This window comes from Balearica regulorum, chromosome 1 (assembly GCF_011004875.1).
Source record: "Balearica regulorum gibbericeps isolate bBalReg1 chromosome 1, bBalReg1.pri, whole genome shotgun sequence".
NCBI lineage: Eukaryota > Metazoa > Chordata > Aves > Gruiformes > Gruidae > Balearica > Balearica regulorum.
In genome coordinates, this window is record NC_046184.1 from 197,321,055 (window position 1) to 197,348,750 (window position 27,696).

At 46.8% G+C, this 27,696-nt stretch overlaps 1 protein-coding gene across 2 annotated transcripts in view; it reads left to right on the forward strand.

The window, feature by feature from the left end:
- The first annotated feature begins 702 nt into the window (after positions 1–702).
- AMER2 (APC membrane recruitment protein 2) overlaps positions 703–27,696 on the forward strand; it is a 33,874-nt gene continuing 6,880 nt past the window's right edge. Inside the window, exons 1-2 of one of the 2 annotated variants that reach the window (XM_075742150.1) lie at positions 705–1,971; positions 2,146–11,503. In XM_075742150.1, the coding sequence (XP_075598265.1) occupies positions 1,155–1,971; positions 2,146–3,014 (1,686 nt within the window). In that variant the 5' untranslated portion in view covers positions 705–1,154 and the 3' untranslated portion in view covers positions 3,015–11,503. Of the gene's footprint in view, positions 11,504–27,696 lie in introns of those variants that run through there. The other variant, XR_012833385.1, reaches the window with a different exon arrangement.

Sequence of the window (27,696 nt, forward strand, 5' to 3'; positions counted from 1 at the left end):
CATCATGGCCATGCTTTGGGTGCCATGATGGCGTGCAGGGGATGCAGGGCCTGGGAAAAGGCTTGTGTGGGGGCTGCCACCAGGCTCCCCCTCCCTGGCAGGGGAGGCGAGCAGAATGAGGGCTGGGCTGTGCCCCAGCTCGTGCCACTGATCCCCTCCGGTCACCGATGGGGACATGAGGCCTCGGGCACTGGCGAGAAACAGGGACATGGGGACTATGTGAGTCGTCCTGGTGAGGCGGGAGAGGAGGAAGTGAGGAAGGGAAGCGAGGCTGGCATCCCTCACCTCTGCCCCCCGGGGGTACGGACCTCCTGGGGTCAGCCTGGGTGTCCCATGTTTCCACCCGTCCGTCCCTGTGCATCGTCACCTGCCGAATGTCGTGTGTCCCCCCACCCCACCGCCCCCCGCGTTCCCTCGGCGCTGCTGGTGCGTCGCTGCATTTCGCATCGCATGGTTTTAATCACGCAACGTCCGTGGTCTAAAGCGCTGCGTGACTGTGCCGGGAGGACACAGAAGCGAAGTGAGCCGCTCCTGTAAATGAAAGCTGAGCCCTGCCTGCCCGGGTTCCCCTGTGCGGAGCCGCCGCCCCCGCGCGGGGCACCCGAGGACCCGGGTTTGGGTGGCAGAGGGGAAGAAGAGGCGGCGCGAAGCGGCGGCGGGGCTGGGCCGGGCTGCAGCCGGGTGAGGAGAGCGGGCCCGCTCGCCGCCACCGCGGCCGGGCCCCCTTGGGGACGCTCGGCGGGCGTCGGGACGGCGCGGCCCTCGCCCCCCACGCGGGGCGCCTCCCCCGGCGGCAGGCAGCAGGCAGCGCGCGCTGACACGGCCCTGCCCACGCGTGGGGCGTGGGGGAGCGGCCGCAGGAGGAGAGGGGTTAAGTTATATAAGCCCCTCCGGGGAGGGGTGGAGGCAGGGGCGCTGCCGGCGGAGCTGCGGCGGCTCAGGTTGATTCAGAGTGGGCGACGGCGGCCTGGCGCAGGCCCGCGGCGGAGGAAAAGCGGCTTATCCCCCCTCCGGGTTGCCATGGAGACGGGCGGGCGGCGGCGGCGGCGGCGGGGCTGTCAGTGAGGGATCGCACCGGGCACCGGGGCGGCGGCGGCGGCGGCGGAGGGGAGGCCGCGGCGGCGGCAGCGGCGGCGGCGGCGGCAGCGGCAGACATGGACTCGCACTGCGACTGTGCCGAGCCTCCGGCCGCCGAGCAGCCGTCGGGGAAGATTAACAAAACCGCCTTCAAACTGTTCAAGAGGAGGAAATCCGGGGGCACCATGCCGAGCATCTTCGGGGTGAGGAGCAAAGGCGGGGAGGGGAAGGGCGCCAGCAAAGCGGGGATGGTGCGGAGTCGGACGCACGACGGCTTGGCCGACGCCGTGCTGGAGAGCAGCAAGAAGGAGGAACCGGGCGGCGGCGACCCGCAGAGCAAGGAGGCACAGGGCCGCCCGGCCGGCAGCCTCGGCGTCTCCGCCGGCAGCTCGGTGGCCAAGTCTCACAGCTTCTTCTCCCTGCTGCGGAAGAACGGCAGGCCGGAGAACGGCAAGGCGGAGAGCGCGGATCAGCGGGCTGGCGGCAGACAAAAGAAGGGGCTGAAAGGGATCTTCAGCAGCATGCGATGGCATAAAAAGGACAAAAATGGCAAGGAGGAGAGGGGGGAAACCTCGGAGATCCAGTCCGGGCTTATTATGCCGGGGTCTCTGACTGCCAGCCTGGAGTGCATCAAAGAGGAGACGCCAAAACCTTTGTCTGAAACTCCCAACAGCGCAGGAGACATCGGGCTGGAATCGCCGCGGGAGAAGCGCAGCGGCGAGGCGCACGCCTCGGCTGAGAAGCCCGAAGCGGGAGGTGGGGAGCCTCGGGACAGCAGCCCCCCGCCCCGGGAGGACCCTGCCGCTGCTGGAAGGCGACCCGAGGAGCTCAGCCACGAGCGACCAGACCCGGGCGCCGGAGAGGTTGGGACTGCGAAGGATGCGGCCATAACAGGTGACATTCCAATAACGACTATCCCCCCTGTTGAACCTCACTGTGATAGCGGTCAAGAGACGGCAGCCGCCCCTGACCCTTCCTCTATTGATCCACCCTCAGAACAATCGATTGATCGTATTTGTTTGATGTTTGCTGACGTGACTTCACTGAAAAGCTTTGACTCTCTTACAGGCTGCGGAGATATTATTGCGGACCATGAGGAGGATGTGGGCAGCGGGAGTGGCGGCTGCGAGAAGAGCACCCCTGGGGCCGGCAAGCTGGGTGCCTCCAAGAAGCACCCCACCATGGTGGCCTACCAGGGAGGAGGGGAGGAGATGGCCAGCCCGGACCAGGTGGACGACACCTACCTGCAGGAGTTCTGGGATATGCTGTCGCAGACGGAGGAGACCCAGACAGAAGGAGGAGGAGGGACAAAGAAGCCCGAGGGGTTGAAGGAGAGCCGAGGTACCGAGGGGGCCCAGAACAGGGCAGCGGTGAAACGTGGTGGCCTCCACCAAATCCCCATTCACCTCAACCACAAAGAGGAGCAGAAGGGCAGGGAGAAGGAGCAGCATGAAGGAGTCCCAAACAGCGACGAGGGCTACTGGGATTCCACCACCCCTGGTCCTGAGGAAGATAGTTCCACGAGCATCCAGAAGGAGACCATTCCTAGGGACAGCTACAGCGGGGATGCTCTCTATGACCTCTACACTGAGCCAGATGAGAACCCACCAGCGGGGCCTGCAGATGAAGAGGTCACCTGCATGCCACGCTCCAAGCCCGTGTCTCCAATAACGACCACATGCTCACTAAAAACACCCTCAAGCACAGTGAAGGACTCCAAGATACCCATCAGCATTAAACACCTTTCGTCGCATCCTGCCAGCCATGGAGCAGACACCAGTAACAGCCATCACGTCGCACACCATCACCTGGCCAAAAGCGAGATGCACAGAACAAAAATCCCTGTCTCTAAAGTGCTGGTACGCCGTGTCAGTAACAGGGGCTTAGCAGGGACAACGGTGAAAGCTGCCATGTACCAGGACAGTGCCAAAAAGTAGTTGAATAAGAGGTGGAGACAAAGACGGACAGCAGGGTCGGTATGTGAAAGGAGACCACAGATAATGAATTAGTTTTGCATCACCTGAAGAAAGGCACCTGAAAGGCTTACTTCACTGTACTCCATGGTCCTGCACTTCTGAATCCCTTCTTACTAGACTGTATGGTGATATAGAAAGTCAACTTCTTTTTGAGCACTTTTTTTTACATTTGTACCTTTTTTCTGCAGCACTAAACACTGGGGAGGTTCATTTTTACATGCCTTTTTGGAAGCAGGACTTGGATTATGAACCTAAATGAGCATCCTTCCTCATGCAAAGCAGTGCCATGAGTTCTTCAAGGGAACAGAGTTACAAAAGGATCGACATGAGAGGTTCTCCAATACACTTACCTTCTAATCATTTCTGGGGGAGGAGTGGAGGGTGGGCGCCTGGCTCGGAAAACGATGTTTGCTCTACAAGATGTTGGAAAAAAAACCAAGCAAAAAACAACCAACCTAACAGGTATTTTACCTGCTGTAGGAACGAGAGCACTGCTCAGCAGCAGACTTGATTGACTTGTGTGCAGTAGCTAACTAAGGAGTTAGGTGGACTTGTCTAACAGGAAAACATATGTTTGTTTGTCTGCCTGTCTGTCTGGTTGGTTTTGATCTGGTCTAATGTAAATGGGTAACGGAGACACCTGACATAGATTCAGGTGTTTACATCAATACTTGTCCGATAATGCATACAGTCAGGTTCAGGGAAACATTTTACTAAATGCCAATATATACACACAGTTCACATTTATACAATAACTTGCTTGCCATGTGTAAATATATACATATTTTAGCAGATTTACTCAATGCTACAGATTTTTTATAAAAAAACCCCACCCGTCTGTATTATCTAAAGTTTACGCAAGAGTTAGTTTTTATAGGTAGATAATTTTAGAGTTCTAAAATGATAGAACTTTGTGTAAGTACCTTAAATTAGAGCAAAACTCTGTTTTGTATGGGCTCATGCATCCCCAGATAAGTAAGTCTGAAGTGCTGATTTTATTCCAGTGGCACATTCCGTGTGTCAGAGCTGAGGTTCTGACAGCATTGCCACTGCAAACCCCTATTTTCAGGGGTTTAGACAAAGTTGCTCTGGGCTTAAACCTTACAGAGAAGGAACCCAGGAAAGAAACATGTTTTTTAATTATTATTTTTTAAAATATATAAAATTAGTTTTTGACTATTTAAAGAAAGTTTGGGTTCTTGTTGCTTTTTATTTTCATTCTTAATAACGTCAGAATAATTTTACTTTAAGAGAGAAAAAGAAATATGCTAAGCTAGTGGTACATAAAATGGTCTGATGAGCTTGGATCTTATGAGATTATGTGTTAATGGCCAGGACATTTTTGAATAGTGGCTACTGTACATGGGCATTGACAACATTTCAAAGAAATTTAATAGGGTTTTAATGTGCCTGAGGACATATTTTTATGATACACTGAAAAAGCTCCAAAAATCACTGAAGTCTAAAGGTATATGTTATGTATTTACAAAATATTTTGGTATAAGTATTTAATCATCAGACCACAGTTAATATAAAATATATGCTCCAGTGTATCTGAAAAATAATATACATTTTGAAAATATACATGTCTATATTATGCAGAGAATCCTAAATTCACATCAAGGAAGCTAATGGGTCTGATCTTACATAGCAGTTGGTTTTATTGTCTCTTAAATTGAAAGAAAAAAGGAAAATAAATATACAGAATATACATTTGAAGGATATTAAGGTTATAGATAAACCATAAAAAGCCAGGAAATTAAATAATAAGAAAGAATTGTATATATGTATAATACATGTCGTTCACTGGGGAAATGACCTTACAGTCACAAGGGTAAAACTGGCATCTAGTTCTGAAATTACTGCAGGATTTAATACCGAACTGCAACGCCCCAGTGAACAGGGAGAAAGTGTTAGTTTTCCTGATCAGTCCCTGTTTTCATGGTTTGCATAAGAACCTTAATACACTTCAAAGAAGATTATTTTATATGTTTCATTTCTAACATATATGTGTGTGGTTTTCTACATGCTTGCTCGCACAGATGTGTTGTACATATGCATGTGTAGTCAGAACGTACCTCCTCCTAGAGTCCACGCACCCGGGCGAAGGTGCACACTCGTGCACACTCGCACTTGTGAACATGGCCATGTGTGCGTGCTCCCACGTACAGGCTGAGGGGACGTGCTGTAGATCTGGCGGTGATTTCCTTTGCCTGAGAAAGGGATTTGCATTTGGCCTGACTCTGCTTGTGCATTTTAGAAAGTTAAAGCTGAAATACCCTCAAAAGGATGAATGTATAGAACATGGAATATTATCCTGGTCCTCAGCCCTAAACATAACATTCCTTTTTGTGTTCTTTTGTTTTCGTTTGACTGTAAGGGACACATCTTTCCTTGCATGACAGCTCTGCAGGAAAATCATAGTTCCCCATTTTTGTTGTAAGGACAAATTGTGCAGAGAGATTCTATAGGGTACTGGAAGTTGAGAGGGAGGGAGGATGTGATGAGCTTGGGGCAGTACCGTAAAAACTGGAAGTAGTGAGTACAGGTAGTAGGAGTAAACCCCTAGAAGGTATCAGCTACCATCTCTATAGGACTCGTGTGGCCAATTATTCATCATACGCGTTTTGTTTGCATTGTGGCATGTCTGTATTGAGAAACCAATAGAGTGACATTAGACTAGCTCCCTCTCACGTAATGACTAACACGAATCATCATTAAAATGCTTTGGCTTCCCTTCGTTTTTCTCTCTCTCTCCTTTGTTTTCTGCCCCGTTTTTCCTCCGTCCTCTGCATGCTCCGCGGTGCTAACCCCTGGTGCGGAGCGGGGAGCCCCGGGCTGGCAGTCGAGCGCGGGTTGGGAGGGTGGCCGCGCTGCCTGCCGAGGCCAGGTGCTCCTCAGTCACTCTCTCGAGCTTTCTATCGCATACCCAGCGTAAGTACATTTTGCAAATCTCTTGGTGGTTCGTTTGGCTGCTTGCTATGTACATATTTTAAGGACAATCATATCCTTAAAAGGAAAATGGGAAAGTAGCTTGTAGTAGGGCGTCAGTATTTTGAATCATTGCGACGTACTGACGTTGATTCAGGGTAATGGTTGTGTGAGAGTAAAAATACAATTTAATGCTCAAATTAACTTTGTATTTATAAAACTCACTTTTGTCTTTAAGCCATCTATGTTTTTTATTTCGAAAAGTAACAGAATATTTAATATTTACTAGGGCTTTCAATTTTCATAGAAATATATTTGTATAACTCCACACAATGCCTAAAACAATCATTGGAAGGAGGTTCAAAGGCTTTCTTTAGACCTATATTTAATTCCTTAAAGATCCCTGTAAAATACTGTGAGATGCCTAAGAACAAACAGTTAATGGCTTGCTGGATTTAAAGGCTGAGACCGAAAGAGGTAATAGTCCTGAGGCATTCTGTGGTGGTTTGCATTCTTATTTATGTTACCCTGTTCAAGCATATATTTTCCTTGGCTTTGGTAGGTGTCAAGGTAGAAATGGTGTTCTGAGTCCCAAAGGTAACATTCCCAATGCTGTCATCATTTTGATTTTCTTAAAGAATACTTTTCTTTCATTGTTTTATTTGTTATTTTGTGGTCTGAATGATGCTTTGTAATTACCAGCTTGTATGTCGTTCATAAAGGATTTTATAGATCAGGACTTGGCATTTAGTTACATGTACTCTTTGTGCTTTCAGGTCACTACTGGTAAATTTTGTATGTTCTTAGGCTATTTCTATATATTACGTAGTGTTTTATAGCTATCTACAGTGATTTCAGTGGTATACATTCCTGTCCTATATATCAGCATAAAAGATTTCCTTTCGGTAGCATGAAGTGATGTTTTTGTGGACTCCTTTTGTCATGATAGGAGTTAAGTTTCCTGTACTATATGTGTGGCCTGCAACAGACATAAAGGGACTTATTTTCTCTGTAGTGCGTATGCATTTTGCTCTTGCCAGTAATAGGACTCAAACACACGTAGTAGATTTCAGAAGAAATTCCATGACTAGAATAAGAAAAATCTATGTTCAGTCTTATTCCATCAATCACCAGCATTTTCTTCATCCACTGTGAATATCCTCACCGCCATTCAGGGTAGTAGAGGACTGAATTTTAAAAATTACATAGATGTACACTATGAAAATTAATTCACTGATTATTTTTTAATGAATCTTACTAAATTATTTATCTAAGCTAAGTGAATATTGCACCAAAGTCTTCAAAACGTCTGATACAGATGGCATTTTCAGTAAGATGCTATAAGCGTGGATGAGCCAAATTAACAGGCTTTGCTTAGCAAAGCAAAACCTTGTTGTTTCTTAATTTTGTAGTACTGACTGAGCTTGCAGATCAAAGGGAGCCATTGATTCTGCTACATGGCCATGCTCGGAGGTTTTTTTTTTTTCCCCTGCTCTAATGGACTACTTTCAGAAAAGACTTTTCAGCAAGATAATGGTATGAAAGGGACAGTTCACAGTAACAATAGCCACTTACAAGGCAGATGGTTATCTAACAGCCACAATGGGGGACTCTAAGCAAGGTGGCCTGAAAATTTATTTTCATAGTTATTGATATGAAAGGCTGAGGCTTCTGTCTTGAAAAACAAATTGACACCGACTCAGAGATGCTGCAGAAATGAGTCTTGGCAGAGTTTACATGTGACAGCTTCTGCAGGGTTTGTTGGTTGGGGTTTTTTTTATTATTTTGGCTGGTTTGTTTGGTTTTTTTTCTTTTGCTTTGTTTATGTTTTCATTGCGATGACATAACCCCACGTGTCCGAGCAGAATTGCACAGCAACTGACTTTTCTGAGATTCAATGGCAAGAACACACTGTCAGTTTTCTTCAGTGGCCTGGGACTGGTTCCCGCTGAACATCCCTCCCTTCCACTGAGGGATGGGAGGGATGGGATGACGGGATTCCCTTGTCATGAGTTCATGTGCTGTTTACTGTGAGCAGGAGGTATCTGAATCTGTCTTGCTGTTTGTGTTCAGGGGACAGTTTATTTTGAATTTGACTCACAGGCATTTTTTAGCTCATCATTAGCTCACATCTTGTCTTCCTTGTGAGCATCTCAGCTAGGAATGGTCAGCATTGATTTGGTGTATCCTAGGTCCATTTCATGTAGAGCCAAATGCAAGAACTTGTCATATGCAAAGGAGTAAGTGCTATAACCACTCGAGCCACGTCCTGGGGGCCTTTATTCCTGCAAAAGCAGGTTGGTAAAGCTCTTCCTGCCTTAGAGGGCTTCTCCATCCAAAACAGTACTATTCCCTGGGACCCCTCTTTTTTTTCTCTCTGTCTCTCATTCCCTCTCAGCCATACTGCAGTTGCTTGGGAAACAGATTTTTGATCTAGCCTTTCAGGACTAGAAAGAGAAGCTGCTGCCAGTGTGTTCTTCAGGAGGTCTTTGCTCCTACTTCTTGGTCTTGAAAAAATCAATTCACCTTCAGAGCAAGCGGCAAAGATATTTAAAATGGAGATCTCTGCTGTGTGATCTCATACATGTGGGCGAGGATGTTGAGTAGTATTTTGCATAGAGTGGAATGTGTCCCTCCAGTTTCCTGTTGTGGACAATTTAGCAAATCTGGCAAGGAAGTATTGTCACCCTTGTAGGAAGGCCCAGAAGCTGTTTGTTATGGAGACTGTGCCCAGATTATCTTTGGTAGGAATTGCTCTTCTTATTCCTTTCTGTACATACTTAACTAGAACCAAAGTTGTAGTGGAGAGAGGAAAAGGTTATGTATTTCACAGGGCGAGCAGTTTAAACTGCTAGGCTGAAAGGCTTCTTGTAGCAATGGCTAAAAGAAGAAGATTGCTTTGCCTACTTTAACATCACATCCAAGCAATGCTCTGCAATAGAAGCTAATCTGGCTATGGCCACAAAGTTAGAAAACTGGCATTTGCCAACATGACAATCTCTTTCCAAGGTCCAGTTCTGCTGTCACAAAGCTTCCACTGACACCGGTAAGAACTGGCAAAGGTCCTTAATCTCTTAAATTTAAGGAAATAGGAAGTGTTTCTTGAATAAGTCTTCCCTTTTTTTCAAAGATTAACATTATTCAGGTGATTGTGCAGTCTTTTATATTACTGTAGTAGTATTTTCACTGATCTGAATGCAAAACATGTCTTTCCATTGTTTTTCCATCTTAACAAGCAGCCACTCCCGCACATAACTCTAGTGCTCAGCATGTTTAAATTACAGCTAACACAATCACTGCCTTCCTTAATTTAACTTGTGGTGGCAAAAGCAGGACCAGATCCTTTCCAGAGTGCTAAAACCCCTGCTTATTGTGTCATTTTTCATGTTTTTTGATATGGTAACTAATGATGCCTTCCTTTAATTATTACACAGCCACATTTTAAATCCATTTTTAGGGAAGAACAGTATGTAGGGACTGAATGGTAAGATCTTCAACAGATTTTTATTATTTTGGATGATCTTGCATCAAAACAGTTGCTATTTCAGTATCAGGTTGTTTCCATGGGCTTTTTATGCAGATGCATTCGAAGCTTTGAACATAATGTGCTCGTAAAAGAAAATTGGCTACATCTGCTTTGAATTAATCCTGACCTTAAAATGTAAAAGCTACACATCTGGTGATGTTTCTTGGTTAATGGCAGCAAAGGGGAAGGTTGGCCCCAACTCACCTGTGCCCTGTGGACTGGGGGAGCAAGGCACTGTCACTGGGAGAATTGGCTGGCTGACCTTGCCATGTGGTCCTGGCAGAGGGGTGTGGGGTGTCACCATGTGGAGGTGTCTGCCAGAGTAGACAGCAGCAGGAAAAGCCAGGGTGGTGATGGTGCTGTGCTGGGAGGGCTGATAGAGTGACTGGGAGATGGGATGAAAGCGAGGGCTGGACCTCCTTTCCTTGTGGAAAAAGAGAGTTAAACATACACCTATAAAACCTGGCTCATGTTTGTCTTGCACTGATGCTCGGATTGCTCACACTGAGTCAGGAGCCAGATTGTGTGAGTCTGGGGGTGCTGAAGCCAGTGCTCCTGCCGGTGGACTGCGGTGTGAGTGCTCTCATCAGCACCTGAGCAGTGCCTTTCGTTTCTGAAGGCACTTTTAGCAGAGAGACTTCACAAATCCCCTGTAGCCCAGCACCGACCTGTGGCATCTCACTGCTCTTCCATCCTCATTTTGCCAGGGGGATGCGAAGACCCAAGCCCTTGGCAGGGGGGTGAGCACTGGCTGCACCCTTGCAGCCCAAGGGCAACTGGGGAGAGTGTGAGACACGCTGTGCAGCAGCAGCACCAAGTCCTAGGTAGAGTGGGAGTAACTTTCTGGGAGTAACGTGGCTTGATATAAGCAATGTTATCCTGCTTTTCAAAAGAGCAAGCAAGATTAAAGCTGTTGCTTTTGTGTAAAACTGAAGTAAATCCTCTGCCATGGGACAGATTGCAACAGCTGGGCAATATCTCGGTCCACCAGTATTCCCTCTGAAATCAGTGGATCTGTTAGCGGTGTCAATTGAGTGAAGATCCCATAATTTGGCCCCATCTGAATTGTCCTTGCTGTGTTTGTCAGCAGAGTCTGTCTCAGAAAAGCTCTAGTGTGGAGGCTTGTGGCCCTGTTGAAATGGGGGATAAGGTATGAATATGGTTGGTGGAAAATGAAGCCTCAGTAAGTCCAGAAAACACAGCATGGCTTCAGTCTTTTATCGCAGCCCAACTCTGCTTAAATACCGTGGTGTTGCTGAGGAAAACGTAGCAGGGATTGCTCCACACTGCATCTGTCAGACCGATGCTCTCGGGGTTTCCTACGTGCTGAAAGGGACAGATGTGTCCTGTTAGAAGTCGCTTAACCTGTTTCTGTAAGACGTGTTATAGCTGACAGATCACTGTTAATTACAATTTTCCCTTGTATTTTTTGTGTCAGCCACCTCCAGTAAGGTAGCATATGACCTATTCAAGATAACAAGCGAGTAAAGCCAGAACTCCCCGCTCTTCTTATCTAAATGGGTTGCTAATAATCTGGCGAGTCTGTGTGCACCAACTTTTTCTGAGTGAAAGCTCACAACAGTCCAGGGGGTGTTTTTATAACAGACTGTTAGACACACTTTGCTCCTTTCCACTTCTACAAACTTGGATGAGTATGTGTCTCCTCAAATCACTGTATTCTTAACGTATTTACAACCTAACTGATAGCAATAGATGTCTTTCTTCCCCGGCAGTTCACAAGGATATACTAATCAGTGTTTATTATATTTTTAATTCTGTAAATATTTATTTTGGTACTCTGTGTATTTATTGGCACTGATTCTGGTGTTTGCTTATGTGTCATTGTAAATGTTGATGGTTTCAATAGTCTTGCTTCTAATGAATGTAAGGAACTCAGACTAACTGCACTTTTCTTCCATTCAAAAATCTTACAGTGAAAAATATTCCCACTGTCATATTATGTGTTATAATGAATACAGTTAATAAAATCAGTTGTCACTTTTCATTGATGAACGTGAAGGTTACTTTTTGATGTTTGAGCGAGAGACAGAGCCAATCTATTCAGTGCACTGGAAAATGCTAGGCTTTTGAAAGCAAGACATTAGGGAATTATGTCCCCAAAACAGCATAAAAGAAAATACTTGGGAACGCGTGCACTTTCGTTTTTACGTAGAAATGCCTTTAGCAGTTTTACTAATAACATCATACAATAACGAGACTAAATTCATTACTTAGAGGAGGGCTTTCATAAATGAGAGAGTTTTGGTCTTCTGTTTCATCAGCATGTTGGTTTGTTGGTTTTTTTCCCCTTTAAACTCTTAGACAATGGAAATGGACTGAGTTTCATTCTGTTTCTCAAATCAGCTTTGCTTCCTGGTTCTCCTGGTCAGGAAGCCAGCAGGGAAGCTGGTTCTCTTGGCACAAATTGACTTTGGAGTTGCAGTTGTGGTGTTACAGCTACAAAAAGCAGTCTGCTGGAAGCTACATTTCCCACCTTTAAAAGTGGGACTTACTGCTATGACTATGAAGTGACATTTATTAGAACCTCTGTTTTGCAACCTTCTCTAAATTTCTTGCGTTTAGCAGATGCATAAAGCATTTGCATCAGTCTAGTTTTAATCCTTAAGTTTATTTACTTCACTTAGCTAAGTAGCACTGCCTTGCTAAGCGTTCTTCCATGTTACTACTTATCCATGGAAGATACTAAACCAGCAAGAATAAGAACTGGAATAAAATCTGCTCAAAAGTTTTCAAGGAACAACAAAGCACAAGGTATGAAAGCTCATTATGCAAGTAAGGAGCAGGACATGGTGACACAGTATAAATTGATCCTATGTTTGCAAAAGCTTAACTCCTCTTTCCAGTAGCTGGAATGAGGCTGAAGAAATGTTTTCCCAGTGATTTACTGCACAAGCCATTTTACATTCAGGCCTTCTCAGCCTATATCCCCTATTGCATGTTTATGTCTTTTATCCTATGCATCGGGAAGCAGAAGAGTTGTGGCTTAAATTATTCCCTGCTGCAGAAGATTGGCTAGTGATCACCTTGCTTGTGTCCATGTATAGCTACTAGGATTTTTTTGGGCAAATGGATTGCAATGAAGTGCAGGGCAAAAGTACAGCAACCTCACGAATCTTGATAACTGTAGATCTGTGTGATGCAGCTATTAACACCTTCCACAAAACCAGACTACAGTAGCCTGGCAGATTGACTGTGACAGAAAAAAATGGAAAAGTCTCCTGAAACCAGGAGACTTGGCCCAAATATTCTTTTTGAAATCAAGATGAAGAGGCTGAGTTTCTAATATTGAGCTAAAAGTCCTTTCCCAATTACAATCAAGATCAATCATTCCTAACAGTACATCTCTATGACTTTCATGGCCACCTTACTGGAAAAGTGTTTGCAATGGGAGTGGTGACCTGGAAATCTCCCTGTGACCCATTCGTTGAAGATGAATGCTCCATCCAATTTGCAAATCTATCAAGCAAGAAAGAGAAGAGAATATTCTTGACTCCTAATAATTGGTAAGGAATATTCGCAAGACTAAAAGACCAGTCAACTGACTGTATGTGAGTACTAGTCTCATTTTAAATCCTTTCCCTTGAATCATGGTATTTTTCCCTTTCAAAGTGATTGTACAGGAGTTATTTACTAGGAGCTCACATTGAGCGGATGGCTGCTCCTACCTACCACGTTGCACATCTGCTTCCAATTAAAACCATTCCAGAGTGCCCTGGGGGGGATGGGGAGGAGGCTCAAAGGTTCTGCAAAGGTTTGTTTCAGCAACCCTGGATGCTGCGGTGGCAGCTGAGGACTAAGAACCTGCTTCATTTCTAATGACACATCACTCCTTTTGCTCTGCAAAGACCCTTAGCACTTGGCTCAGATATTCAGTTAGACCCTGGAAATATGGGATCTCCTGTTCTGACTAATGAAGGAGAATTGTCCTTGACCAATATGTGTATTTTTTTCCAGCTTAAGAAAAAGCAATATTTTTTTAAAGATATAGATGGAGTCCCATAGCTACTATTCTAAATAGAACAAGGCAAATGCAAGGAGTCTGTCAAAGTACAACTCCCCACAGCTACTCCAAAGACTAACAACAAACCCATGCCGATGCTGCATCACAGATTCACAGATTGGTAGGGGTTGGAAGGGACCTCTGGAGATCATCTAGTCCAACCCCCCTGCTAGAGCAGGATCACCCAGAGCAGGTTGCACAGGATTGCGTCCAGGTGGGGTTTGAATATCTCCAGAGAAGGAGACTCCACAAACTCTCTGGGCAGCCTGTCCCAGTGCTCGGTCACCCTCAGAGTGAAGAAGTTTTTCCTCATGTTGAGATGGAACTCCCTGTGTTCCAGTTTGTGCCTGTTGCCCCTTGTCTTGTCACTGGGCACCAGAGAGAAAAGTCTGGCCCCTTCCTCTAGACACCCACCCTTTAGAGGTTTATAAGCATTGATGAGATCCCCTCTCAGTCTTCTCTTCTCCAGGCTAAACAGACCCAGCTCTCTCAGCCTTTCTTCATAAGAGAGATGCTCCAGTCCCTTAATCACCTTTGTAGCCCTCCGCTGGACTCTCTCCAGTAGTTCCCTGTCTGTCTTGAACTGGGGAGCCCAGAACTGGACACAGAACTCCAGATGTGGCCTCACCAGGACAGAGTAGAGGGGGAGGATAACCTCCCTCGACCTGCTGGCCACACTCTTCTTAATGCACCCCAGGATACCATTGGCCTTCTTGGGCATGAGGGCACACTGCTGGCTCACGGAGAGCTTGTTGTCCACCAGGACTCCCAGGTCCTTCTCAGCAGTGCTGCTTCCCAGCAGGTCAAGCCCTAACCTGTACTGGTGTCTGGGGTTATTCCTCCCTAGGTGCAGGACCCTACACTTGCCCTTACTGAGTTTCATATGGTTGCTCTCTGCCCAGCTCTTCAGCCTGTCCAGGTCTTGCTGAATGGCAGCGCAGCCTTCCGGTGTGTCGGCCACTCCTCCCAGCTTAGTCCTTATGCAAAGACCCTTCACAAAGTGGCTCTATGCAGCACTCCCACGTGGATCCCAGGTGAGGTGACCTAGAGCCAAGGGTTTGCCACCAGAAGGGAGGGAGGGCTTGTGCCTTCCGACAAAAGCGCTGGTCTGGACCAGGGAGGTCTGAGTCCCACTTCCACTGCTTCCTTTCCAGGCAGTTGTGACCTGATTTACAGAAGGCTGCAGGTACCACATTTTAAAGTCTGATCCACAAGATCAGCTGCACCTAGCTGTGGTGGTGCTCAGAACTTGTGGTCTGGGGCTTTATGATAAAATTTTGCTGTCACTTAAGCACTTGCTCTGGGCAGACTCAAAAGAGTCGTGTGGCTGGGTCTGCTCCCCCCGTGTGTCACGATGGAAGTCATGGACAAGGCTCTTTCTCTGGCCACATCAGCCTTCACTGTTGGTGTCACATGAAATTCATAGGTCCCTTGGGCAGAGGACTTGACTAAAGATCCTCTGGGTGAAGGTCACAAATGAGCAGAGGTTGACTGGGTAGAAGTGCGACAGCACCACGGAGGTGTTGGGAGAGGTTGAGGCAGCTAAACCTAGGGCAGCCAGAAGCCCTGCGGGCAGCAGTGTCCTCTCCTGCTTCACAGGGAGATGATTGCCTCCAGGGCACCTATGTGGCTCAAGGTGCTTCAAGAACATATTCAGCTGTAGGCTACCGCAGCATGGGAACAAATGGTGCTGAGCTCCTTGCATGGAGCTGGGAACATGCAGGGTGACATGCAGAATGCAAAGTAAATAAAAATCCTATCACTGAACAGTATTTTAAGGACAGAAATTATGCTAAATCTGTATGTCATGTAAAGCAAATCTGTTCCATTCCTGGCCAGCTCCATTTTTTCACCTGTAAAGATGAAAACACAACCTAATTTTGCAACAAAATAGGTCTGAATAAAAAAAGGCAAATGTGTCTTAGTAAATATGAGTAGTGAAAAACCTACTCCTGATTGATTATGGCTGTGAAGATACTGGCCACAATCTAAAGTGGACATAAAAAAAAATCTGTTCTGCTAAAATGATGCAGAGAATCGGAAATATGATGGTAACAAACATCAAATGGATTGTTCTGAGTATTTCTTAAGGAAAATAGAGACAGAAAAGAATTCAACTAGTCTTGGTCTGTCTTTACAGTAGGGATATATTACATCCACATCTGTCTTTCTCTGAGTTTCTACCCTTCATGTTTTGCACTAATAGATTTTGTTTACTGACAGATAACAAATGGTACAAAAATGCAGAACTTGCAGTGAAAAAATCAGTCCTGCTACTCTTTTGCTTATAGATGTCTTCTTTTTCCCCATGTTAACAAATTAAGCTTTTGATCTTTCCAGTTAGACCATATCCAGTCATTATCATGCCACAGTTAGGGTCTGCTTACGCAGCCGCTGTGTCTGAACAGCTTCATTCGAACCAATAAGAAATGCTCACATGCAGCAACTGCATAAATGGTGCTTGCATCCTTCACAGAGCTGCCTATCGCCGCTTTCTCAGGGGCTTAGAATATTTATGTCTGTCATCACTACATGATGTTGAATTTGCCTGTATTTTTTTTTTCCTAGGGTCTGATAGAAACTCCCTTAAATCTGCAAGTTTTATGAAAAAACATTTGGACCAGATTACACGGTTAAGTTAACTTGTCTATGCCAGATCTTAATTCTCTCTCAAGATGTAACATGTATTCAGACCAATTTAAAATAAATGACTGTATCGGAAAACAAAACAGACATAAGAGCACAAGTATAAGGCAAATGTCAGTCTCTGGCTCTGAAGCGACCGGGACCTTCAATCCGAGGTATGAAACCTTACATTTCTGCCTCAGTGCAGGCAAACACACAGCACTATTTATAGCACAGCCTTTTACTACCCTTCTGTTAGAATAGGCTTCATCGGAGGATTTACATGACTAACCAAAAGCAAAAGCCTTTTGTACTTTGTTACCATAAAAGAAGGCCAATGTGAAGCTGGTGTTCACTGGGCTGAATTACAGAAAATATCAGTTACTAGAAAACCTGTTACTAATTCAAAGGCATCTGTTACCATGGCATAGGTCTCCTCTTCCCTCTCCATGCCCCAGATTTAGCACCGATGGTGGGAGCTTAGTGAAAGCTCAAAAAGAACTCTTCTTACCTCTGAAAAATAAAATGCATAGTCAAGGAAGACCACGTGTTTTCATGGCAACTAGTAAAGGGTTAAGACCTAGGAGATGGCTCTGAACCAATAAACAGCACAAAAGACTCCTATTAGCAAATCAAGAGCCCAATGTGCTCTCATTTCCCCCCTTGTATCTTCAATTAAACCCTTTGGGCCACAAAGTTACTGTTCCTGCCAAGGACAACAATCAGCATGAGGTGATTATTTTAGATTCTGCTACATACCCTGAAAATGAAAACCAACCCTCCCTTCACCCTCTGATCCGATTTCCAGGGCAGGGCAGGCCCATCAGCTAGTCCCCATCCTTTCATGTTGCTGTGCCAGCTGCAAGCACGCTGCCCTTCCCCAGAGATGCCACGTTCTCACAGATGCGTGCCTCTTCCTGCCTTCCAGACGGCAGCAGGCTCCTTAACAAGCTCCCTGATTTCTCTTTCCCCCTCGGGATTTCATTTCGACGTTATCTTGTCACATCTGTTTTTCTCTAGTCGGATGATGTGCAGGAGCACGAGATGTAATGCTTCTTCAAGAGGTTACCAACCTGCAGCTCCCATGGCCGTTTCAGACCTCCCTGCCCCAGAAGTGTCCCTGTGCAATGAGGATGTTCTAGTGCGCCAGTGACAGCCCCTGCCCCAGCTGCTGAGCAGAGGTAGGGACCACTTTGTTGAGGTTTGCAGGCTGCTTGTTTCCTTGTCTCATTCTGCATCACTGAACTTACTCTTTGCTCCCTAGAGTCTTTCCACGGGGATTCTCGAGGCTCCCCGGTGCTGTTATGGGGCTGTTTAACATGGCTCGGGAAGGAGGAGAACGACAGGAGAACAGGGCAGGGAATTGGAATCAGGCTGTGATATCCTTTCACATGTGTCCTCTGTGACCTTCAGTGCAAAACTCCACCTCTTTGGTTTTTCCACCTCTCAATGGGGATCATGATCCTTCTACAGGAAAGGTTTCATGTGCTAAATCTTTCATGTTTTACCCCACTGTCTGGGAAGTGATTTGAGATGTGCGTAGGGGCATGGTGCAACAGCAACACTCTTTCATTCCCCCCATCCTGCCCAGATTCCCCAGGGGCAGGTGCGACCATAACCTGAATGAGAAGAGGGGAGAAGAAACCCTCTTTCCCATATTTTTCGCATGGGAAGGCAGTGGTAAATCCCAAGGGTGAGGATTTGGCTGAAGAGGTGCTGTGGAGCTACTTTCCCCTCTTCCTGATGATGATGGTGCCCCCAGGGCAAATGTGGGATTAAAGAGCTGTAGAGGGAGGGTGTCAAGGGGAATCAGCAGCATCATGGAGCGGCGGGAAAAGGGTGTCACAGTTCCTCAGCTGAAGCCCCACAGCGGGGACTCTTCCCCTACTAGGGGCAGGAGAAGGACAGATGTGGGGGCTAAAATGTCTTGAGCCTCTTGATATATCTGCCCTTAGACCTGGATACAGATGTTCTTGCAACCAGATGGCCCTTCTGCTGTGTCCTGCCTGCACAACTTTGACTTGCTGATGGCCACAGACTCTCCACTTTCATTAAACTAATTGAAGAAACACCAGACTAGGAAGTAATACCAGTCATACAGGGATGTTCTGCTGCCTCCCTCACTTCCAGTTTTCCACTACGGATGACAGCAGGAGTTATTTATTCATTGCTCCCACCATGCAGCCAGGAGACAGCCATCCTTGGGATTTGATGAGCCAGTTGTTGAGCCTTGCAGAGCGATGTGGTGCAATGACTCTGGAAAAGGGCAATGTAGGAACTGATATATTGGTTGAACTGGTGACCCACCTGATCCAGCAGTCTATTGCAGCTCACAGACACCAGCAGAGGAGATATTTTATAAAGACACATGAAGATGCTACTGTGGATAACTATGCAGTATTGGTTCAGTAGAAGAGGTACCTTTGTAACTTCAGGTAGTGATTTGTCTCTGTTTTGATAAAAAACATTTGTATCACTTGTTACCACAGAGGAAAATAATTCCCACTTGCATAAAAATTCACTTTTAGTGAACCTTTCGAGGTTCTTTGCTTCAGTAATATCCTGTGGCCATGAGTTCCACATATTCATTACACTTCACTAAAAGAGACAAAAATACCTTATGAGATGTAAGGGAAATGTTGGGGAAATTTTAGGTGCTAGGTAATCAATTTTTAATTGGGTAGACTCAAAAAAGAAAGAAAGGTAAGAGAAGGAGAACATCCTGGTGAGGTGTATTATATTGCCATGAGGTTGTTTGAAACAGCCTTGTTACTCATGCATGACTCATGCATTTACAAAGGAAATAGTATTTTTATTTTTTTTTAGGGATATTGGTCTGATGACAAAAGGGATCTCCAGACCTTCAGCCAGCAGGCCAGGCCTGGGGATGATGCTGACCCAACACAGGTTCCCTCCAGGGCTGGGCAGGGAGGGCTGTGTCGTGCCGCCCTGGCTTTCACCTTCCCTTCCAGCTCAGCAGGCAGCAGGAGCAGGGCATTATGAAATGGAGGTGCTGGGAAACCTAATCCAGAAAGCATTTGTTTCCAAGTTATGTGGTTCTTTGTGCTCTGGTAGTTTTTAACCAGCTCCTGGCTGGGTTTAGTCTCGTTCTGTGTTTCAAGGGTCAGCATTGGAGAGCTGGGCGCTGCCACGGCTGGGACATCAAGCAGCTGCCTCTGGGAAGCTCAGCAGGGGAAAGCTGCTGCTGTAGCTTTCTGGTAAATCGCCCTGTGCCAAGGTGTGCTCATTAGATGTGATATCCCATGGGAGACGTGTTGGTTAATTTAACAAGGTTTTGCTGCAGGCTCTATTTCAATGCAGCCCCATAGCAGTGTCCTGAGGGATCCCCAGCCCAGGCCGTATCTGCCTGAGTGTGGCTTCTGCCTCAGCGAGCCCCGTCCTCTTGGGTCTCCTTGGATTGTCCCTTACAGAGACACAGAATCGCAAAGAGGTTGAGGTTGGAAGGGGCCTGTGGAAGTCACCTGCTCCAACTCCCCCTGCTCAAGCAGGGCCACCTATAGCCGATTGCCCAGGACCATGTCCAGATGAGTTTTGAGTATCTCCAAGGATGGAGACTCCACAACCTCTCTGGTCAACCTGTGCCAGTACTCGCTCACCCTCACAGCAGAAGAATGTTTCCTGATATTCAGAGGGAACCTCCTGTGTTTCAGTTTGTGCCCGTTGCCTCTGGACCTCTCACTGGGCACTACTGGGAAGACTCTGCCTCCATCCTCTTTGCACCCTCCCTCCAGGTATTTATATACATTGATGAGATCCCCCTGAGCCTTCTCTTCTCCAGCCTGAACAAGAGAGATGTTTTCTAGAAGAAGTGTCAAAGGTCACAGCACTTCCAGAACCATGTTGGAGAAACATGCCATGGTTGGGGACTGTCTCTGCTCAGCCCCACACCATGCTTTGCCCCACAGCAGGCATGCAAAGGTGTCTGCCTGGAGCCCAGTGAACTCGGAGAACTTTTGGGATCATGTGCTGTCCCAAGAGGGAGAGAAGGGACACACAAGCCCTAACACTGTGCATGGTGGCTCAGGGCTGGGAGGTGACAGAAGGAGGGTGGAAGGGGTGGAAGGATTTATTCCTAAGCAGCAGCACCAGCTTGTTCTGCCACAAACTGGTGCATAATGGCCTGAACGAGCCCCATGCACCTCCTCGCAACAGGTACGGCAAAGCTACTGCTGCTGGCAGTGCACGTGAACGCTGCTGCTTTTCCCCAAGCCTCAGCTCACCCTTCTTTTTCCTGTTAGATACTCCCACGAAGAGATAATTTCCTTTATGAAAGGTGAAGCACTAGCACAGCAAGCTCTCGACTGTGAAGAGCAAACGATTTATTTAAGAAGTCTTTGTACTTTGCTGAGGACCCCCAGCTGGATGAGAGTGTCTCCTGGCTGGTCTGTGCTGGAGCCACTGCTCCCATGGCTTTACAGCACCGATAGACCAGAGAGGAGGCACGGACATTTGGGGAAACTGAGTCTGCCCTGAGGAAATACATTCAAGTGTAAAAGGCACTTGCAGGACCAAAGGACACCTGTGGTTTAGTCCTGCTTCTCCCACTCACCTGCTGCCTGCCTGTGTGTGAACCAGCCCACCTCCTCACGGGGTGCTTGCACAGCGCAAATGTCACTTGGTGGGGGGGATCTTCCACTCCAGCTGTTCAAGTGTGAGTGCTGGAGAAGAGCCCAGTTTGTGGCTGCTGTGTCTGTCCAAGCCTGCGCTGGCTCCAGGGACCATCCTTCCCTACAACTTGAAGGTCTGGAAGAGCTGATGCAAATTAGCTCCACGATACTCTTCATGGGGAGAGTTCCATCACCAACACATGTAATAACTCTCTACCTCTTATCTTCCTCTGCTGCAGCTATTATCAGACCCTCCTGTGCGGTTTTAACAGCGTACTGAGGACCTACCACCCGCGGAAGGGCTTGCACGCTGCTGAGGTGCTCTGGCTCTCATTAGGCTCTGACCCTGCTCTCGACGGTGGATGAGAGCTGTTTAGGCTGGGAGAGGATCAGATCTTTGCCGAGCGTTTTCAAACCCCTTCCGTGTTAGAAAAGCTACAGTGCTTACAAGGCACAACTTCAACTTCTGTACAGTTTATAATTTCCTTTAATTGCTTAAAGCGTTCTAATTTTTACACCGTTGTGAAAAGATCTTTGTTTACAATGATTGCAGAGGGTAATATTTCTAGCATGGGTAACCATGGCAATGAATAATTCTATTCTCAGGAACTGTGCCAGCTGCACTAATGCCTTATAGTAGCACTCAAGCAGTTTGCTAATGAGAGACTTCTCGTTTACTTTACTGTAGGAGGACATTTTTCCATGTCCACACATTAACCTGTAGTTTCTTAAAAGCACATTCTTTATCAGTAATAATTGGAGAAAAAAAACCCAAACCAAACCCAGCAAATCTCAGTTACACAGCTCCTCTTGCATGTAAGGTTTTACTGTATTTTTCTTGGAGGCTGTATTATAAGATACGTTATTTAAGGAAAATTACGGTATGCAATAGTCTGGTTTGTTTTTACTACAACCTTCTAAAATAAGGATGAGCTTAGGATGCTCTAGAGCTGCTGTTTCTTACACAAAAAGACACCATCCTGTAAACTGATCTAGTCACAGATATGTGGCTTTTATCACTAGCAGAAGGACTTTAACTATTTTAAAAGATTAGTTTTATAAAGAATTTTATTTGAGTAAAGAATAATTGAAAATTATATTATTTTATAAAAATTTATGTTACAGCTTGGAGTCGAATTACTTCAACATGAAAGCACTGAAATTGATTAAAATATTGTTCTCATCTACGTATGAACATGATTACTATATTTGCAAAAAATTACATAAAATAAATAAAATATGTATTTTTACATGTTTCATGATTTAAATGCAATTTAAATTATTTTAACAATAAATGTTCCAAATGAAATATTTTTTAGCTTATATGATTTAGAGTATGTTCAGTAGAAACACTTAAGGAATAGCTAAAACTACAGTTCCTGTCATTCCACGGACTGTGGTCTCAGAGTACAAAACCAACCAGGTGGAATAAAACATTTTCTCCTGTTTTCAGAAAAAAACATTAACAACAATTCCAAGTCCCTTACCGAAGATTGAAATCCTTAGGAAAGATTTATGGAACAACTGTTGAATTGGTCAAAGTTGTTTGGAACGGTTGTAGCTTAAGGGTTTCTAGAAAAGCATGTCTTAGCCTTGTGTCTTTGATCAGAGAGAAAGGTAAATGTGTCCAAATAACCAGCACAGCACAAACCTTCACGTTTTTTTCACATGACAAAATGAATTGATCTCTTTTCTATGGTTAGTGATTCGGTGCCCTAATTAGTGGGCTCTGTTGTCACCAGTCTCCAGGTGACCAACATCTGCCCAGAACCAGCTGTCGGGTGGCTCACGCAGCGCAGGGCTCCCTATCGTCACCCATTCCTGCTCGGCTCTCCAGAAAAGATCCTCTGCCTGTATCCCTAAAAACAAAACAAGATCCACCAACTACAGTTTCCCAACAAGTTCAGTCTGGGTTGACTTAAACAAGAAAAATTACCCGAAATTATGGTTCTGCTCAGCCTGGGATAGCTCAGTTCTTCTGCAGCTCAGTAACACCCCCACCTCTTTAGCATTTAAAAAAGTAGGTCGGTTCTGACATGAAAACAGCCTGGAAAAGTGATTTTCCACCAAACTGTCACAATTCAATAGCTGGCTTTTTTCATCCCCAGTTTCTTTTTCCAGCTTCACTAGGTTTAACTCAAATAATCAAGTCACTTGGGTCTTCCTCTGCCCCCTGAAACCACAAATGTTCATTTTTTGAAAATTTACAGGTTGTTTGCTTCTCTCCCTCCATTTTGTTCTAGTGTGGACAGCCACTGAGAGAACTGGTCGTCCCAGACCAGGACCTCCATCCCAGCAGGGCTCTCCCCCTGGCTCTGCTTGGAACGGTGGTGGGGCACCAGCCCTCGGGCAGCTGAGCTGTCATGGTGGAACCCTAGCCAGCACCACACAGCCGCTTGCTAACTCCTCCCCCCTGCCCCCAGTGGGATGGGGAAAAGAATCAGAAAAAAAAGGTAAAAAAGGTGGGTTGAGGTAAAGACAGTTTAATAGGACAGCAAAGGAAGAGAAAAAATAATAATAATAATGATAAAAGAATATACAAAACAAGTGATGAACAATGCAATTGCTCACCACCTACCGACCGATGCCCAGCCCGCTCCTGAGCAGCAATCACCACCCCCAGACCAATTCCCCCCAGTTATATACTGAGCATGACATCATATGATATGGAATAACCCTTTGGCCAGTTTAGGTCGGCTGTCCTGGCTGTGTCCCCTCCCAGCTTCTTGTGCACCCCCAGCCTTCTCGCCGGCAGGGCATGAGAAGCTGAAAAGTTCTTGACTTAGCATAAGCGCTGCTTAGCAACAAATAAAACATCAGTGGTTAGCAACATTATTCTCATCCTAAATCCAAAACACAGCGCTATACCAGCTACTAGGAAGAAAATTAACTTTATCCCAGCCGAAACCAGGACTCAAGCCCAGCCTGAACACATGTGCCAGGGGTTGGGGTACCACAGATCGATCTGATACTTGCTAGCCTGCAGGTTTCCTCCTGTGTGTATGAAGCCGTGCTGTCTCCTCTCCCTGCTTTTGCTGGAAGCTTAAAGGCGATTTTCCAATGGGATGGTGGCACAGGAATAGTTTGTGTGCTTCTTTGCACTGACCTGATGAACCCTGACGGACCTGATGGCAAACTTGATGAACCCTGCAAAAATTGCCTAAAAGAGAAATGGTGGCTGACCTTGAGCCATTGACCCAATCTAAACCCCGAGCTACCCAGCACTTGCTGCTATTTTCATGGCTAGTCCAGATAGCTACTACGACTCAGGAACGCTCTGTTCCTGGGTTTGGTTTTTTTCTTTTTTATGAAAGATGTACTGACACAAAAAAAAGAGCTACAGAAAGGGAAAAGAAAAAAAAGGGGAGGGCGGGAGAGAGAGGCACTTCATACAGCTCTTCCAGATGGCAGATACCCAAGCCCAGGCTCCTTCTTGGAGGTGTAAATCCAGCATTGGTTTACGCTGATGTGCAAGCAGTCCTGGCTGGCAGAGCTGCTGCAGTAATGCAGGATAAGTGCTCAGGGAACAGAGAGGTTGCATCGGGATTAGAAAATAAGGCTGTCCTGAAAGGTGAGATTTATACAAATTCCTGCTGGGTTTGGGAACTTGTGAGAGGACCAGTGTTTTGCACAGTGCTGTGACCATTCCTCCCAAGCGAGCCGGGCTGGGATCCCACCTCTCACTTTGCTGCAGCAACAGACCTCTGCAGAAATCTTCTCTCCTCCTCTCATTCCACAGGGATGTGGTGCCCAAAAAGCTTCCAGCGAGGGCACTCACACCACAGAGGGTTAAAGTGCTGTAATTTCCGAGGCAGTTGAGTTCATCCTTTTCTGAGGGCTGCAGTGCTGCTCATTACAAGCAATTAATCTCCAGTGCTGTGCACTCCTGTCAGCTCGTGCCACTGTCACGGGCCAACTCATCCATGAGGAAGCAGCCAGGCATCCCATGCTGACCAGCGTCGCCTCCGATGTCTCACTTCACTCTCATCCCTCACAGGTGGTTTGGGTAAATATGTGCATGGACATAATACATTAATGGCAGTCACATCTAAGCCCCACAAATGAGGGGAAACCTGGACAAATTCTTCTGCTGCTAAAATTAGGTTTATGATTGAATTAGATGCAGTTGTTTGAGAGATGTGAGCCATTCCCTCTGTAGTTGCTCTGTGGGAGGACTAAAGAGGAATCAGTGCACTGATTTGGGAAGTCTTGTCTGATAGTTCTTTTCCTTAGCGTTGGTGCCAACTGTAAAAGATTGCCATACCTCTCCAAAGACCCCTCTTCTTGGACAAATTGTCACCAACCTTTGGCATCCATCCCTAAGACCATAGGAGAAGGCATTACTCAGCCAGGTGAGGGATGGTGTTCAACACCCCTCTGTCACGTACATTATTCTTGTATAATGTGTCTGTATAAACCTGTTTTCCCTTCAGCACTATCGCTGATGCAAAGGAGCTTGGGTTAAGGGTTTTACTTGTGGTTTCATAGGTAGCACTGTCTGTCCAAGCAGTTCCCAGCACGTGGGCCACATGTTGGAAGGCAGCTGCCAGCAACCATCCAAGGTAGTAGGCCTCAGTCTAATTTGTTCTCTCTCATCTACTGATTGATCACCTGTAATTCAAACCCCAGTCAGAGATCACAAACATCACCTGAGACATTACAGTTATTTCTTTAGCAGATCTCAGTTCTCTTGAACACCCCAGAAACCCCCCCACAAAACACGTAGGAGACTCTGGCAAAAAGCCCTGGGTCAAAAAGGTTGATATTACCATGCAAAAATGCATGTTCCCATTAAACTGCACACTTCCTGCCCCAGGAGGGACCCAGGGAATTGTGGCATCCAGTGCTTGCTTGCTTTGTCAGCCATGACTTTCATTTCTTATTTTCACTAAACTAACTGGTTTTTCCTTTTTTTCATAAAGCTTTCATTCACCCAGCTTGCAAGTCATTGAAGAGTGTCTGCATTAGATGTAAAGGCTACAAAAAACAGGTATTAGGACCCTGTTATATGCTAAAGCCATTTTACCAACATTAGAAATCTGCCTGGAGGTGGCCCATGGAGAATCTCTGCTGGGCACAGGAGCTGCACAGGAGCTCCCAGCACAGACAACCTGAGGGAGATGACGCTAACTCCTGGCATCACTGCGCCTTGTGTCACCCCTTGGAGTGGTAACCCTTAGACCTGCACCGATACAACTCTAGTTTGTCCTACATCCATGTGTCTACTGGTGCTCCCATCTCTTTTTAAGACAGGATGCATTTCAAGTGCATTTGTGAGAGAATTTCAGATTATTCTTGAAAACTTGTGTAGCCCAGAGGATTGCAGTAGGGATTTCTACTGCGGTCTGCGGTGTGTCCGCTGTTTCCCCTGAAACCACCACTCTGGGGCTTTGCCAGGGCCTGTGGGAATTAAGGGGGGAGCTGCAGCTCTGACACGACCCTTTGGCTGCCTCCATCCTGCTGGTGGAGCTGGCAGAGCTCACTGCTGCCATGCAGGTTAAACGCACTGCTGCCCTGCCACGCTGCATTGCCACGCTGCCTTGCCACACTGCCATGCCACGCTGCCGTGCCATGCTGCCGTGCCACGCTGCCGTGCCACGCTGCCTTGCCACACTGCCCTGCCACGCTGCCCTGCCACGCTGCCAGCACCCACTGGCAGCTCGGGAGCTGAGCTCCTGTCTCTGAGCCACAGAAGAAGAGCACACAAGTCACCACATCTCCCGCTTGTCAAAAGCGGAAAAACATCCTTTCATATAAAACTGTTTTGACTTGTGGCTGATGTGCCCAACACTTTCAAGCACTGAAAGGCTTATTTATTAAGTGTCCCTGCAGAGTGCAGGCTGCACCCATCGCCCAAGAGGAGGTGCCGGGGGAATGATTTTGTTGGCTTTCCCTTCCTCCCCTGCAGCCGGTGAGCCCCGGAGCGGAACCCCAGGAGCTGACCCTCAGCAGCTGGCACAGCAGGAGGGGTGGCAGACACCAGCAGACCGACTTCTGCATGCAAGCTGCTGTCTCCTCGCCTCGCTAACCTGGTCGGCTCCCTGATGCACGCTCCTCCCGGGGGCCTGGCGATGCCGCTGCCTTCTCCTGCTGCTGCCAGAGCCCTGCACCAATCCTGCACCCAGACGCTCTCCGGTCCCTCTGCAGCTCCAAGGGGCTGGAGGGTGGGGGGAGAAGGAGTTCAAAGGCTTGTCGAGCAGAGGCTGCAGAAAGAAGCGTGATGGGAAATTAATAATAGATTTTGCAATGGGGAAAAAGAATTTCTGAATGTGGAAAAAAATGCTCATCAAGTTAAACCCTTCTCAGTTTGGAGCTCTTCTGCTTGCTTGGTGGCTAAACTCCCACTCCTGCAGTTTGCATGCAGGTAGCAGTCCAACACAGTGTGTTTTGTGTTTAGGATCAGGAATTACTGCTTTCTCCAGGTATTGAACATGAGCCTGGAAAGAGGCTGAGTCTTCCAAGCTGAATCTTCTTTTTTTTTTTTTTTTAATTTAATTTAATACAGTTGCCATTACCTTCCAGCTGCTGTTGAGGAACAGTCTGGAATCACTCATGATACTCTCCAGTTGTACCTTGCAATGTCCGGCCTGAAGCGGATGGGATGATTTGCCACGATCCTGCCTGGCTGCTTGCATTTTGCAAGCCACGCAGACGAATAGGTAGCCCAGGTGCACAGAGGGGGTTAAAGCCCTTCCTGGGGGCAGCTCCTACCCCATGCCAGCCCCCCTACCAAGAGCACCTTATGGGTGGGAGAGGCTTCGCTGGGGGGGGGTTGCAATGGTGGCCAAGTGATGGACCCCAGTGAGATGATCACTCTGCTCGGTTGCTCAGGGCTGTGGCTTCTCCCCACCTTGCCCTGCCATGCCGCAGGCAGCTGTCTGCATTGCCAAGGATGCAATGCAGGAGCAGGAG